General features: G+C 54.3%; 3 protein-coding genes across 3 annotated transcripts; 1 reads left to right on the top strand and 2 right to left on the bottom strand.

Moving 5' to 3' along the window:
* Positions 1-2: 2 nt before the first annotated feature.
* Positions 3-10686, bottom strand: GUITHDRAFT_107314 (hypothetical protein; the record flags this gene model as incomplete). Its single annotated transcript, XM_005833887.1, has 23 exons — positions 3-540; positions 745-846; positions 889-1025; positions 1073-1231; positions 1283-1421; positions 1466-1693; positions 1746-1820; positions 1870-2081; positions 2150-3182; positions 3234-3463; positions 3519-3745; positions 3794-4377; positions 4431-8827; positions 9103-9179; positions 9229-9269; positions 9326-9616; positions 9672-9782; positions 9830-9922; positions 9971-10069; positions 10153-10199; positions 10252-10345; positions 10399-10465; positions 10512-10686. 23 exons carry the CDS (start codon positions 10684-10686, stop codon positions 3-5), a joined length of 9156 nt encoding a protein of 3051 aa, XP_005833944.1.
* A 455-nt stretch (positions 10687-11141) lies between these two features.
* GUITHDRAFT_137930 (translation initiation factor 5) lies at positions 11142-11761 on the top strand (the record flags this gene model as incomplete). The annotated part of the gene is made up of 4 exons (XM_005833886.1): positions 11142-11191; positions 11310-11340; positions 11390-11542; positions 11588-11761. The coding sequence occupies 4 exons, from the start codon at positions 11142-11144 to the stop codon at positions 11759-11761; spliced, it is 408 nt and encodes a 135-aa protein (XP_005833943.1).
* A 201-nt stretch (positions 11762-11962) lies between these two features.
* On the bottom strand, positions 11963-13573 carry GUITHDRAFT_107312 (hypothetical protein; the record flags this gene model as incomplete). Its single annotated transcript, XM_005833885.1, has 7 exons — positions 11963-12021; positions 12082-12135; positions 12183-12413; positions 12457-13006; positions 13065-13133; positions 13234-13288; positions 13341-13573. 7 exons carry the CDS (start codon positions 13571-13573, stop codon positions 11963-11965), a joined length of 1251 nt encoding a protein of 416 aa, XP_005833942.1.
* Between the last annotated feature and the right edge of the window lie 2543 nt (positions 13574-16116).

Here is a 16116-nt window from a genome sequence, read left to right as displayed (position 1 = left end):
TCTCACTCCTCGTCTTCATCATCCACATCATCTTCAACTTCCTCGGAGAATTCTTCGCTCCCGCTGCTGCTATCCAACCTTACATTTCGTCGCCCTGCTTCCCTCTGCATTCCGCCGCCTCCATCCACTGAAACGTCCTGCTCTCGCTGTTCCTCTTCCCTCAACCCCGCTTCTGGCCGCGTCATGCTCACATCCCCTTCGTCCCCGTCCCCGTCCTCCTCCCTTCTTTCATCTTCAAAGGAAGGTTCCGACCAGTCGTCGTCATAGTCGTCAGCAAACCTTCCTCGCGCTCTTCTCTGTCTCCCTCTTAAGATGTCCACCAGCAACCTGACAACCTGCTTCGCCCAGAGGTTCTTGTCAAACTCGTCCAGCAGCCTCTCCAGCTCCGAAAGCGTCTCTCCCACTTTCTCTTGCGGGACAATCTCGTTTGGCCCCGCAGGCAGGAAGGCGACAGACGCTGACGCAAGCTGCAGCCTCTGTACCTCCTCCCTGTGCTCTGCCAGCACGCTCTCAAAGTTGAGCAGCCGCTGCACGTCCAGGCTGCACTATAGTCAGGCACAAAGCACGAGAGAGCGCAAGGGGGTAGAGGCTGGGTAGTTGCAGGAGAGAAAAGAGAGCTGGGGGAGAGGAGAAGAGGATTAGAAAATGACAGGAGGAGAGGAGGGGCTGGGAAGAGATGAGATGAGATGAGATGAGATGAGAGGAGAGGAGAGGAGAGGTCAAAATATGGGCAGAGATTGTCACCCTCTAGACGCGTCGAGTCCTTTGAAACAATCTTTAGACTGCCTGGCCCTCTCCTCTTCCTCCGCCAGGATCGACTGCAACTCATCCAGCGATCGGACGAGGCTGAGGAAGGTGTGAGATCGTGACGGGGAGCTAGCAGCTGACCTATCGGCGATGGACTTCCAGGGGGGCGAGTCGGAGTAGGAGGAGTCGAGGAGGAACTCCTGCAGCTCCCAAGTCTTGTGCTCGAAGACAGCACGAGTCTGCTGCGCCTCCCTGAGCAGTTGCGAGCCTTGTTGGAACTGCAGGGAGTTGAGAGGGGCAGCGGCAGAGGCATCCGGCTCATCACCTTGAGCAGGATGTCGGTGAACTGCTCTTTGCGAGCCCTGAACTCCCCCAGGAGGGAGGAGGCTTGCGGGCCTGAGGACGTGTCGAAGAGGCTCTGGCACTCTTGGAGGAGGGCAGCGACCTTATCCCCCTTCTCGATGTCATCGATCGCTGGCCTTCCCTGCGCAGAAGTGTCAGCGGGAAGGCGGCAAGGCAGGAGGACTCCTCCTACTCTGATGTCGATGGCAAAGTCGTCCAGGGTGGAGGCGATGGTGGACAGCCTTTCCTTCAGAGAGCTCATGATGTTTGTGAGAAGCTCCTCCCCCAGGGAGTTGAGGCTAGTCCTTTGATCGTCCATGACGTCGCACTCGCTGCCAGTCGTCAGCGGCCCGTGCGGTCGCACGGCTCTCCTCACCGGTAGAGGCGGATGGCGAGCTTGAACTGCCGCACACTCTGGGCCAACTTGTTGTGCTTGAGGTAGAACTTGACGTTGGCCATCGCAACGGACGCTGACGTCATCTTGTCGTCAAACTCCCTGAGCTGCTTCTGCCTGTCGATCTCTGCCTTCCTCTTCATCCACTCCTTCTCTATGATGAGGTACTGGAAGACGCAGTTGTCCTCTCCGCTCGAGATCAGCACGGTCCTGCTCAACAAGACAGTCAGACCTCAACAGGGAGCAGGTTTGCTAGCAAGACCTGGAGTCGAACGAGAAGGAGATGCCTGTGATGCAGTTCATGTGCCCATAGATCGGGTTGCCGAGACTCCGTTCACTGGCACGACGAGTCACCCCCCTCCCATCACCGCAGTATCCTCCCAGACCTCAGGCAGGGGTATCGGAACATGTAGCACTTGCCAGCTTGATCCCCGCACAGGATGAAGTTCCTGCAGGGGGAGGCGACGACCTTGGTGATGGAGTACTTGGGCCGGTAGTCTGAGTTCGTTATCTTCTTGATCAAGCCCTGATTCGCCCACGACACTTTGCAATCGTCCGAGTGCCACAGGCACTTCTCAACGTCCTTCATGCGCTTGACCTGAGCACGAGTGACCAAAGTCAGCGCCTTCACAGGAACCCGCACCCTCCCATGCTCCCTTCCCCCACCTGTCTTGGGTTTGCTCCCTCCACCTGCCAGAACAGAAGCTCGTCCAGGTCGAAGCAGTTGCTCCTCAGGAACTTCGGGGTGTTCTCTACAGTCCAGTCCATGGCGCTCACCCGACCGGAGTGACCGTTCATGGACTGAGCGAGCTCGAACTGCTCGGACCCGGAGGGCCTTCTATAGAATCCGATGGATCCTGAGACGTACCCGATGACTAGGTCGGTTCCAGCAGGGCAGAACTTGGCAGAGACGCATGCTTCGGGCTTGTTGCTCAGCTCTTGCAGCTTGTTCAGCCTGAAGTCCTCCAGCAGCTTCAGCAGGATGACCTTCCCTTCCGAGCTTCCGATGGCGATGATCCCCAGGGGTTCCTCATCTGTAGCATGCCAGTCCATGATCGTCGGCGAGCAGTCAAGCGACAAGTCACTCAGGCTCTTCTTCTTCTCCATGTCCCACACCTTGACCTCTCTGGACGTGCTCGCGGTAGCGAACAGAAGCTTCCTGGGGTTGGCACACATAGAGGCGATGGAGCCGATGGTGTGGCCATGGTACAGGAGCCTCAAAGAACCGAGGATAGGAGAGCTCTCGTGTAGCTCCGCTGAGTACAAGAGATTCTCGGCTGTCCGTAGGTAGATGGAGCTGCCGAACTTGAGGATGGAGGTGATGCAGACGCTCCCCTTCCGGTCCTGCTGCAGACCCTTGAGGTCGACCTCGTCCAACCGCTCCATCCTGATTTCCTCCCCCTGGCTCCTCATCTCCCACACGCGGCAGACGCCGTCAGCTCCCCCTGTCAAGGCAAGGATCTGGGAAGCAGCGCCAGTGCTCGAGGAGACGAAGCAGATGTCGTAGATCTCTGCCTTGCGTGTTGCTGGAATGACTCGCAGGAGCAGCGCGTCTTTCCACATGTAGATGCTGCCGCTCTCCGTCCCGCTGACTGCGATGGCGAAGGGGCCGAACTCAGTCCGGAGGAAGACCTCGAGCCTGCCCTGCTGGTCGCCCATCTTGCCAGGTTGAGAGACGATCTTCCTCCCTACCAGCGTCCTGGCAGATCAGAAGGTGAGGAGAAACAACAGGAGGGCGAGCAGAAGTTACCAGAACTTGATGTGATTGATGCCAGAGGAAACGAGCTGTCCTGATACCTTGAAATCGCAGGTGAGAGACAGAATATGCCTCCTCGGCTCTCCCTCCGCTTGGATCTTTGCAACTTCCAGGCCGATGCTCCACTCGTAGATGTACAAGTAGCCGTCGAGCCCGATGGCGGCGAGTTGGTTCCCGTTGTTGTCTCCGCAGAAGCTGAGGGCAACGACTCCCCCCGTGTTCGACTAAGAGGAGGCGAGTTAGCCCGCAGCAGCCCACCCAGCACTCAAGAGCAGGTACCCGAAGTTGGATGGTAGTGGATGAGCAGTAGTCTCTCTCAGATAGGTCGTAGTATAGCGTGTCTGCATTCCACACGTAGACGCTCGAGGTAGAGTGGAGGTCGCCCGTGGCCACCATGCAACCATCCGGGTGAACGCACAGGCAGCCGATCTCATGGCGGTGCCTCGTGAAGAATCGCTGCCTGTCCAGCTGACCATCAGCACTGATGTCATGCACGACTGCGATCGCTGCCGCCCAAGTTGTCAGTAGGATCTGCAAGTCAGAAAGAGGCTCACCGGCAGCAAAGTAGACCAGCTCCCCGCTGTTGAGCACCCTGACGTCCTGGAACGAGTCGTACCCTCTCTTGTTGTACACGTACAGCAGCTGGAGCTTTTGGTGGGGCAGGCTGTGTAGGCCTTCCAGCGCCCCTGCCTCAGTGCGGTCCGCCGGCTTGATGAGGCCCACGACATAGTCCGGCACCTGCTCGAAGATGTCCTGCTGCTCCTCTACCGGGACCGGAGGGACCTGATACGGGGACTCGAACTTGCGAAGGACGCGGAGCAGGTGAGGGCTGGGCTCGAAGTCGTCGGAAGGGATGTCGATGACCTGCCAGACGAGGAGGCAGCCGTCCCGCAGACCGGAGGAGAGGAGCAGGCTACCGTCATGGGAAAAGCTCAGGCTGCTCACCGGGCCATGGTGAGCGGCGAAGGGGGAGAGCCTGAGCTCGCTGCTGGTCAGACAGGGAAAGTCCGTCAGGGTGACCCTCCCGAAGTCATCGCCCACTGCAAGGAACGTCTGGCTCGGCGACAGCTGGACGCAAGTGACTCCTGCCAGGAGCCCGTCGGCCGCGCGGAACCCGTTGGAAGCCCAGCCTGTCGGGCTGAGACGGCAAGCAGGTCAGCAACTTCAGGTTGGGAAGATCTAGAGGCGTACCTGGACCAACCAGCCGTCGTGACCTCGTGAAGGGAGGTGATGTCTCGAAGCTCGAGCTCGTGGGATCCATCAACGCTGACGCTCTTGTCCCCTTGGACCAGGTTGGTGAACAGGATGGCTGAGTCTCTTGACCACTCCAACCCGAACACCTCCTGCTTGTCACCCGAAATCCTTGCGACCCGACTGAAAGTTGTCAGGCTGTAGAGGTGAACCACCCCGAGGCTGAAGGTCACTGCAAGGTGCTTCCTGTCAGGCGAGCTCCTCAGGAGCACAACCCCTCCAGCAGCAGGCTCATCCATCACATGCATGAGCTGGAAGGCCTGATAGTCGCAGATTGCCACCTTCCCATCCCTGTGCCCGATGACTAGGAGCTCTGAGTTCTCCGTGTTGCTGCACAACTCCAGAGCCGTTACTTCAGCAAGGGTCCAGCTGCTCTCCATCCACTGTAGAGGAAAGAAATCTCCATGATCGTTGATCTTCCACTTCTTCACGTGACAACTGGCGCTGCAAGAAACAAACCCTAAGGACTTGCTGTCACAGACCACAAACGCGCTCTCCCCGGCAACAAACGTGGAGCTGTCCGTTCGGACGACATACCGGCCTGTCAACTTGGAGTCTTCCAAGAAGAGCTGTACGATCTTGCCGCAGGATGTTCCCACCAGCACAGAATCCTCGTTGACGCACACGCTGACGAGGGCAGAGTCCTGCCCAAGCCGTGCTGGGCTCTCTCGAAGCAGATCCGACATGTCAACTTGGCAGATCTGCCTCTCCTCAGGCAGCATCACCTGGGGAGGGGAGGACCAGTCCACGATGTTCCAGACTTTCACCTTCTGGTCACTGCCAACCGTCAAGATGCTCGAGTCCACGTTGTCCAGGACCACGAGATCCAAGACAGGCCCGTCGTGTGCCATGAAGATAGTCTTCACCAACTGATTGGACTCCCACATGTACACACAACCATCCACTGTCCCCGTCAAAGTCACGAAGCCCCCCGGACATCCTTCAGCCCACGTTTCTCCTCCATACAGCAAGTACTGCACGAAACAGAAACCGATGCACAGAAACGTTTGATTCCTCCCCAACTCCCCGAAGGATGGGAGCATAGGAGCGAGCTTTGCGCCGACGGGTTTCCAGAACCGAATGTGGTCGACACCGCATGTGACGACGATGTTCTCCTTGGGGTGGCAGGCAATGCACAGGATCTGACTGCAGAACGTCTCTTCCTTGGCAATGATCGCCCCTCTCGCCGCATCCAGCAAGGCTACGGTGTTGGAGTCGTCAGAGAAAACACAGGCGATCGAATCGCCATAGTTGTGGGAGGAGAAGGTGAGGCAGCAGATCCCGTTGGTATCCCTTGGTCGGAACCCTCTAGCGTACACTCGGACCTCGTCGCCTTCCTTATGGAGCTGCGAGGACGTGCCAAGACAGGCCGTCTTACAGCTAAGATGCTCGCCGTCAATATCAACTACCCGGAGTATCTGGTCCTTGACCTGGATGTAAGAATCGATTTCAATGCCTGACGTCATCAAATCCTCCACGGCGAACTTGATCAAGTTGCAAGACTTCTCGCTGTCTATCTGGACCCTCTCGAACTCAACAGGCCCGACGATCTTGGAGGAGCCAACAACCTGGATCGACGAGGACCCAATGGCCCCCCTGACATTCAGCTCCCTTCGGACTGTCAGAGATTCTGAGTCCCATATCACGATCTTCGGATCTTTCCTGCAATCAGTTGTCGCGATTGTGTTTCCGTCGGGATGTATGGCGACACATACAACGTTGTCAGGATGTTCGCTGAAGATCTTCTGTTTCGCATTCTCCTTGTTAAGGTCCAGCAGCACTACGGCATGTCCAGCTATGTACACCATCTTCTGTTTGGTTGGATCTATCCTATCAACCGCAGTTCTCAGATTCTTACAAGCATGAAACGTGGTTCCTGAAGCTTGAAGCATGTAAAGTCTTTTGTTGAATCCGGGGGGTTGAACAAAGGAACCAACAACGTCCCCTTGCGGTATGGCAGAGTCAAGATCATCTTGCTCAATCAGGTCTGCATGAACGACACACCCGAACGAGAAGAATTTCCTTGAGACCTCAATAGGAGGGAAGCGAAGGTTGTCCACCAGCTGCTCGGCGAGGCGATGAGGAGTGCTAGAGATCCACTTACGGGCTGCATCGTCGATGGTCAAGAGGTAGGAAGAAGGGTCCTCGAGCTGCTTGAAGCTGACGCTGGTCGGGTGAAGCCTTAAAAACTCCCGAATGTGCTCGAAGAGATAGGATATCGTGTGCAGGTTACCCTCCTTGACCTGCAGCTGAACTACAGCTGCTGCCAGGCGCTTCCCAAAACGATGGCTTTTTTGCATCTCGTAGGTGGAAGGGATGCGAACAAGGTCAAACAGAACTTTGTGTGTCTCTGGAGTTGGAAGCAAGTCAGGGAAGAAGGGAAGATACCTCCACTGAAAGATGCTGTTGTCATGCCCTCCGAGAGAAATCACATAGTCATTGTCCCTGGAGAACATGACGTTTCGCACGTGAGAAGCATGGCCGATGTAAGATCGATACTTCGCCTTATCCGCACAACAGGGAGATCGAAACAACTTTACGTGCCCGAGTTTGTCCCCAGTTACCACCACTTGAACGTCTCCTCTGCCCTTGGAAACATCAACAGCGCTGACTGTGGAAGTCTCGCAGCCGGTTGGCCATATCCCCTTCAAGTACCAATCACAGACAGAGGAGGTTGACGCCCAGTCGAGGTCTCGGTAGTCGTTGGCCCGGGTCCCCAGAGTCCCTCGCGGCATGTTCCAGTAGAGGAGCTCCAGCATTTCCGAGCAGGTCTTGAGCACCTTGCAGTCCACCGACCAGTCCATCTTGGTGATCGGCGAGCCGTGACCCTTGCAGGAGCCCAGCAGCTTGACCCGACCTTGCAGGCCTGGCAGCTCGACCTCTCCTGGGACGAGCTTCTTGTTGTTTACAGTGCCGAAAGTATTGCGGAAGGAGGGCTCTGCCTTGTCTGCGTTCAGGAGGAAATGGTCCAAGACCTCCCCGTCCAGGTCGAAGGAGCAAACCCTCTTCCACTCCCCGTTGGGCCCGGCGATCTTAAGGTCATGGCAGGAAAAGATGCTCACCGACCCATCACGGCCAGCCACTGCCAGCCACGAGCTGTTGGGGGCGAACTTGACGGTGGTGACGGGGACGTTCTTGCTAAAGTCCTCGTACCGGGAGATCTCCTCCCTCAGCCTGATGGAATTAGCTCTCAGGATGTCCAAAGAATTGGTGTGATGCATGACGTATGGGTCAACCTGACCGTTCTGGATGGCAAACATCTGATCCTCGAACGACTTCAACTCAGACCTCAGTTCATTCAGCTGTGCCTTGCTCGTTATGTAGATCTGAACCCACTCCTGCTTACGATTGAGCAGGTAGACGCCCCAGGAGCCGTCGGAGCAGCCGACAGCCGCCAGGTGGCAGTTGGCTGCGATGTCGACGCTGGTGGGAGTGATAGGGAAGGAAACCTGGTCTGTCTTGCGGACGTGGAACAAACTCTTTGCCTGCATCAGCTTCCGAGCTCTGGTGTCCCATACCCTGATGGAGTGGTCAGGGCCAAAGGTGACGAACAGGTGCTTCATCTGGAGTCCAACTGTCAAGACGTTCGGCCTCCCAGTCGTGTGGCAGGTCCCCTGGAGGGGGAAGGAGGAGACGCACTGCAAGGAATCGTTGTCCGTCCTCCTGTAGTGAAAGTCCAGGACAAGCTTGCCATACTTGCCCCCGTCTACCGCAGCATCTCCCTCTGCCTCCCAAGTCGATGGAGGCTGAAAGACAAAAATTTGACTTGACGAGGTCCCAAGGAGGAGGGTCCCGTCGTCCAGAAGGTCAAAGGACTTCGGTATAACTTGGCTGGTGGCCCAGGCGTGCTGAGAGTAGGCGAAGACCTTCAGGTCTACCACCACGTGCGGTTCCTTCAGCAACGTGGCTCCACTCTTGTACTTCCAGACCTTGAGCTTACAGTCCACTCCTCCTGATAGCAGCCCTGCTGCACACCATGCGATCTGCGTCACGCCGCCGGGGTGAGCGTTCTTGATGGTGCTGCTCTGCACGTGATCCTTCCACTTGATGATGGACCCGCTCTGCTGCCCAGTGAACATGAAAGTGCTGAGAGCGTCGGGGGACTTGACGAAACAAACGCACAGAGGGTTGTCCTCGAGCTCTACCTTTGTACGCACGTACTCCGTGCCGTTGTGGCTCCAGAAGCCGACGTGCTTTGGGCCGTGTGAGACAAAAGTGCAGTCAGCCATCTTGAGCTCGCCCCAAGACGTGCAGGGATTGCCTGATGACCAAAGGAACAGGTGGTCAGGAATGAAGGGGGGAGGGGCGAGGCTGAAAAGATACCTTCCAGACCTCCGCTGTCAACCCAGCCGAAGATGGAACGAATCAGATACACAGGCGTTGGACCCCCTGAGCCTTGAAAGATGATAGAGCTTGTTGGTAAGTCCCATATGACAACAAGGTTGCTGTCGTCCCCTCCCACCGCCACCACCCTCTCCTCTGACAGGAAGGAGACCGAGAAAATCTTAAAAAACAAAAAGATCAATCTACTTCAAGGGAGCAAGAGAGGTTCTTGCATCCTTTGTGCTCACCTTTCTATCGAAGATATTCTTGGGTGGGATTTCTTCTATACAGTATTCTGCTGGAATGTCTTTCTGGAGTATGTTGTCATGAGCTGGTCCAACGTGTTTCGCATGATCTCTTTGCAGGCTGCTCCACGGCGACCAAACGAAAATCCGAGGCCTTGACCCGATCTGACCTGTCGCTACCAAAGATCGACTTGGGGATAACGCCAGGCACCTATTACAACAGTATCAGAACGGGGGGTGTCCTTCAGCCAGTAGAAGCAGCTTCACGTTATGGCGTCATCATGCCCGAAGAAGTATCGTTGGGTGTGGCTCTCGATGTCGTAGACGATTCCAGTGGCTGCGGTGAAGTAGACGATCACCTTGTCGGACAACCAGCGGAGGTTGTCTTGCACGTCACTTCCCATCAGTACCCCGAACTCGGTCGAAGGCGCCCCGACGATGCAGCCGGCCGAGTACCCGTAAACGAAGTCCAGCTCAAGTCGGGCATCTGGCAGGTCAGCATTGGTAAGGTCTGGAGTATTAGATTTCAAAACTCGTGTTGGAGAGTAGACAAAGGATCTGACAGTAATTTTCAGCGGTCTTAAATTCAACCTGTCCCAACATCTGTACGTACCTACAAGGATAGTAACGTTCTCCACCATACAGTCCCTCCTGATCCTTGGGTGTAATCTTCTCTCTTAGAACACTTCTTTCCCACCAGGTCAACGCCTTCTCTTTTCTGATCCTGGCAAAGCGGTCAGACTGATCTTGCACTAGGTGCATAATCTGTACTTGGCCTCTTGTCGATCTACTCCGCCCTCCCAGTCACTGCTGCGACTTCGACTCTCTCCAACGTGCCCTTGAATCCAACCGTACGGCCTCGAACTGAGGGAGAGTCAGGCAGGAGGAGCGACTACAAGGGCCTTCACGCACGTCTTGTAGTTCCATAGCCGCCCGATAGATCCATCGCAAGAACACCCTCCCTTCTTCCTCTTGCGAATATCTTCCAGGTGGATCTTGGCAATGGCGTCCCTAGCGATTCACTCGCGTCAAGAGATGCTTCCAGTACACTGCCCGCCCGCACACATCATGGACAGACAAGAGCAGTGCAGCACCTTTGTGATTCCTTGTTCTGTGCTCCCCTTGGATCCAATGCAGCGACCTGCCGCAGGGAGAGGTCAAAGGGAGACAAGAGGACGGCATCACTGTCATACACTCAGAACTCGACAGTTGAAACACTTTCGAATGGCAAGATCTGAGGAAACGGCTGGGTCCGGGCCATAGCCAGTCGTAGCACCGCAACGGCACCTGAGCAGTGTCAACATCTCTTGACCGTCCATCATGAGAGGTGCAGAGGATACGTGGAGGTGACGCCGGTCACGATCTTCTTCGGTCTCTCTTTGGGGAAGAAGGGATGAGGGGCTCCGGCTGCTCAACATGTGAGCTTCCACCTGGTATGCGAAACGCGAGCTACCTCCGTCGAACTTCCAGTTGACTCCCTTGCGCAGATGGTGCTTGTTCTCTGTGAGAAGGTCGTGGTCCACAAAACTGCGTACAGTCTTCGAATCGTTTCCGCCCTTCGAGCTGCCTTGAGACTGCCTGGAAAGGCTCCTCCTCTCCCTCGCACTCCCCAGGCCCTGCTCGCTCATCTCCGCACGTTCATCACAATCTCGACTCGCGGGAGCTCACGATCAAGGAGCAGTTTCCCAGGAGGACATGAACCATGGCTGCTGCTTCATTCCGAGGCATCGTCACCTCCTCGGTATCCACTCTCCTCCCCCTCGCCGGCTTGCATGTTCCTTGGTTCGGCGCCGCTGAGCCATTCCCCATTGACAGGCCCCCCTCAGGACAATGGAAGAAGTGCCCGGGATATCCTAGAAATCCATAATTGAGATTTTAATCATCTCTGATGCCCTTCTAGTCCATGTGTTTCAGTACAGAGGCGGATCTGAAATATAAAATACTTGTAAAAGGAGTCGTAATGGCGGACCAGGACGAGAGGATCGCCGAGCTGCGGGAGGCTCTCGAGGGGGGCAAGACCGACGAGGAAGTGGCGGAGCTGCTTCAAGGCCTTGGGGGTAAAGATGCGATCGTGTATGGCGGCATGTGCTTTGATGAGGACTTCGCCAAGGCCCACTTCCTGATCACTGCCAGGTGAGAGCCCTGCAGGGCAGCGTGCATTGGTTGTCCCTGGCCTTCATATCCGTGACTTGTATCACCTTGCATGTGTCTTTCATGAATTTACATCTCTGATCTTTTCGCTGCACGACAGCCTTCTGAATGCGCCCAAGTTGACCGATGAGGTACGAGGAACCTCACTGTGCCTGTTGGTTGATGATTGGAACTTTGCAGATTGTGAAAAGGAAGGAGTTGTTGAAAGCAAGCTGCAAGACTGAAGAGCAGCAAATGGCATTTCTCTTCGCAATGGAGCTGATGATTGTCAAGGAGAAGCGGAGGGGAATCAAGAAGTACGACGACATCCTTAGAAAACTATGGGAACACGACGTGAGTATCGCGAGCCTTGTTGTTCATCTCAATGACATCATGCAGATCATCTCCGAGGATCGGATGGACACGTGGTACCGCAAAGAAGATGGACTCAAGCAGCATTATCCAGACTTTCAGCTCGATGATGCGATCGACTGCAGAAAGGCAGGATGGAAATTCATCGACTGGGTTCAACAGGGCGAAGACGAGGACGACGAAGAAGAAGAAGATGCTTAGACATCTTCTTGCTTCGAATGTCTCGATGACTTCTTCCATAGCCCATAATGATCATCGTGACGATAATCTTGAAACATTGAGAACACTTTTGGCCCATGAAGAATCGAAATCTAGTACCTCCATCATCATCATGCGACTTTTGCTTCGTTTTTGTTCTTTTCATTGAGTGAAGTTTTCCAACGAGTAGGACCACCTGTGCAATCACCAGAACATAGAGCTCCAATGCTGATCACCAGCCGACCACTCCCGTCTACTTTTTGCTGCACAACAAGAACTCAGTACAATGGAAAATCCTCTGGGCAGTAGATTCTTCTCTTCACCTCTTTCTTGCGCATTCTTTTGCGATCCCAAGGTCTTATGTGACCCAACAACGTCTAGCATAACGACCGTCAGCTCTTGTTGGTTGGCCCCTCTCATCTACCTGGAACAGCCTCGTTCGCCTGCAGCCTGTTGTTTGTCTCAACTTCAAGAAGGATCTCTTCCAGCATCGCCTTTTCACTGAACGCTTGACTAATGGGGGCTGGAGCTTCGTCTTGCCGCCTCAGCATGGAAGGAGCATCTTCTTCCGGCCTACGATTCACGTTGGATTGATTGGCTGCTTCTCTCATCTGCCGATCTTGCGAGCTCGACTCTGGACGGATGTTCATTGGACCTTGGGGCACGTGAGAAACATTTCAGACCCGCCACTACCCTACCTGTATGGTACTGTCCCCTGAGCCCATCGAACACACCTGATGTCTCGGGTTCTGCTCTAGTCCGCACGCTGGGAGCCAGGTGAGGTCTTGCCTCCCCGAGTAACTCGTTGGTTGATTTCGACCACGAGATTCTGCTCGGCATTCTCATTTCCTCCCCGGCCCCCAGCACTCCTTTGTTTCCTGGCATCCACATCGGGTAGAGGGACTGAGGAAGCTCACTGGGACCGAAAGCTGCACGCTGAATCGATTTTCGAGGGAGGGACCCGCGGTGAGGGTATGTGAGTCCAAACCCTCCGTCATCTCCAAATGAGTCTATCACGTGGGGACCTCTGTATTGCGACGCAGACATCATAGCAGAAAGATCGTCGTGTTCTATGTATCTCCCCCCATGAACCGCTTGCGACTCAGGGCCCATCCTACCAAGGGCTAGCCTGATGAGCAGCTCCGAGGCTAGTCCTGTGTGTCCTCGCTCAACGGCATGGATTAGTGGGGTCTTCCCTTCAGCTGAGATAGAAGACAGGTTTGCGTTTGCATCAAGTAGAATATCGACCTTAGCGCACATACAAGTTGTCACAAGTATGAATGCGACCGGAAAAGTCCGTACTCACCGCGTTTTGATTTCCAAGGGCGCAGGCGAAATGCAAGGGAGTCCTCCCGAGGTCATCATGCACATCGACCTGGATCGTGTGGAGGAGGTGCAGAAGTTGACGAAAATGGTGGGTTGTAAGAAAACGATGCTGTCAAGGTCTGCCACTCTCCACGAGAGTATCAACGTACATTCACGTGGCGGCGATAAAAATTGCTCTGAGCACCAGTTTCCAATCGCATCAACCTTTCAACCATCTCAGTTGACTCTGCCTCCCAAAGTGAATGCTCGAGTCTACCTCTTCAAAAGGATCATGTCGTTCTGCTGAATCGCATTCACGATCGCCTTGAAGTGGGGGTTTGTTGTCGCCATCGAACTGAACGGCGTGGTGCTGTGTACTTCGGTTCCTCTCTGCCGCGCGGCAAACTTTGCCTGATTGTCGGAGTGCATGCATTCTGAATGGAACTTCACCAAACTTCTGAGCGACAGATCAACAGGTTCAGCATCATCTCGCTGGCAACTTGCCGTCATGGTGGCGCTGAGATGAGGGCAAAACCAACATTACCGTTCGTGCCACAGCGTCGGCCCTCCAGCTGACTCCAACACTCCTCGCGTCTGAGCCATCAAAGTTCATCCACCTGACGGCGTACTATGATATCAGCGACCTCAAGCACCGAGATTCGAGCAACTCACGCGGCATCGCGACCATCTCTCCTCCTTGCGGTGTTGAGCATCCTGATTGATACTTTATTGACTGAAAACAGTTCTGTCTTTTTTGACCTTTTTTTAAAAGTTAGCCAGCCTGAGAGTGGCAGCGCCGTGACCAGCCGGGCTCAGCGGCTGTGACGGGTCACGCACTGCGGCAGGGCCTCTACCGCCGTACTACAACTAGCTAGCTAGTGCCGCAGATACATACGAACTAAGCTGAAGGAAGGGGCCTCAGCATCGGCGTACAATTGGGCCAGTCACTGTTTCACTGCCCTCGAGGAAGAACTTTAGTTAATATTACAGGGCAGTTACAGGGCAGCTTCATCTAATAGCCTTGTGTTTGGTTCCAAGGCAAAGGCAGCCGCGTCCTGACCATGGTGTAGGGGCGGATGTCGGGGGTGCGTTGTATAGAGATGAGGCAAAGGTGGAGGGGTCGAAGATGGGAAGGAAAGTTCCTCCTCGCCATTCTGTCTGTCAGCTTGTTGGAGCTTGCAGGGGCTCCTCATCAGAGCGGGAGTTTGGACCCCCAGGTGGTGGAAGGGAGGGTTTGCAGCTCAAGAACTCATTTCTCCAACGAGCCAATGCTCTCTATCGCCAAGATCTACAATGAGATCAAGAGGCAGAAGAGGCACATGGTCAGCAGACTAGCATGCAGCAACAACCCTCGCTGCCACTTCGATCGTCTGGTGGTAGAGGACAACCTATATGATTTCCTCACCAAGATGTACTCCGGTTACCTTGCCGAGTTTTCCAAAGCTCGTGGAGATGAAGTTGAAACGGTCAAGGAGAATCCTTGGCTGGACTTTCATAAGTTCTTCTTGTGCGAAAGCATGCTGTCGAAACCTCGTCCGTCTCTTCGAAATCCCTCGGAAATCGATGAGGAGCCTTGGGGAACTGAACTTCCAGATTTCTACTTCGACCATGTGCATGATTCGAGGATTGTCCCTGGAGATGTTGGGCTGAAATGGCATGTATCTGTTGGAAAGAAACAGTCCTCATCATCGATCAAGAAAGTCAGGCCCATAACTGTCAGCGAGCTCGTTCACCAGGGTTCTGCGTTCTCTTGCAGCAAGATTGAGGTTGGAGACATCATTGAATGTATCGACGACCATCAGGTTGATTCCTCCGATCTTGCCCGGGTGCAGAATCTCTTGAATGGAAGAAATGGCACCAAGTTAACGATCGTTCTGCGAAAGAAGAAGAAGAAGAGTCTCACACTGAAACTGCTGCGACAATGGCAGTTCTGCGACTTCTACCACATCGTCGACTTGCAGCACTCAGTGAGTTTCCCTTGCATGGCATGCAGCAAGAATCCAGGGCCCAGAATTCTCTCCGGCTTGTCCATGAATGGGTTGTGGGCGCTGTACGTTAAGTGCTATCAAGATAGCAAAGGTGTCAAACAGGATTCGTTGCAAGATTGCATGAGCGATATTGACAATGTGCGGAAAGATTTTGTCTTTTTGGTGAGAGATCTCAAGTTCTTCCTTGAGTCTGGAAAGATTTCTTCAAACATTCGGCACATGCCTCAGGCTTTGGCAGCGTACGTGGAATCAAACACAGGAAAGAAGATCCCTCACCACGATGCGCTTGTGCCCTCAGATTCGGCATTTCAGCCTCTGCATAGACAAACAGACGAGGATTCGCATGAATCGTCGCTGAATCTCTCAGAATCTTCATTGGGATTGCAAAATTACGGGCCATTCGACAGAACTGAGTACGAACAATACAGACTTGGCAGTGCAGATAGCCCGGTGTATGGCGTCCAAACCCTTGCTGACTCTAGTGAGACGGAAGAATCTTCGTACGAGAACTTGTTCGAGGATACAACGAACGCAAAATGGCATGCAATGGTTCCGACACTGCAAAAGGAGTATGATAGGATTCTTGCCAAACATACTCCTTCTGCGCAAAAAGAGATATTGAAGAATGAAATGATGCTCAAGAACCTGTGCTTGCTTGAATTAGAGGAGATGGATCGAAACTGGGAAGCTGTTGTAGATGATAAGTTGCTGGATCTGAGAGAGAAACGTAAGAAGGGTCCGTTTCTTACACAGTTTGGGGAAGTCAAGTACCCGGACGTATTTTGGTCTTTAGAATCAGAGGATCAGAACAAGGAAGTTCTCTTCTATAACGAGAAGTTTCTCAATAGAACCCTCAAGCGCAAGGAGGAGCAACAAAGAATCCTCAAGAAGATGAAGTACAAGCATGAAAGAGAGTATCTGCAGCTTCGGGATGGAACTTTACATGACGCTGGGCCCTTGCATCATCGCAACAGTGCTTCGAGGCTCAACGAGGCCGTGAAATATCTCACTATGCCCCTCGATGATGAAAGAATCTTGAGAGAAGGATTGCAAGAATACGCCAAA

The sequence above is a fragment of the Guillardia theta genome, assembly GCF_000315625.1.
Source record: "Guillardia theta CCMP2712 unplaced genomic scaffold GUITHscaffold_28, whole genome shotgun sequence".
In the NCBI taxonomy this organism is placed as follows: domain Eukaryota; class Cryptophyceae; order Pyrenomonadales; family Geminigeraceae; genus Guillardia; species Guillardia theta.
This window is presented reverse-complemented; position numbering and strand designations above follow the sequence as displayed.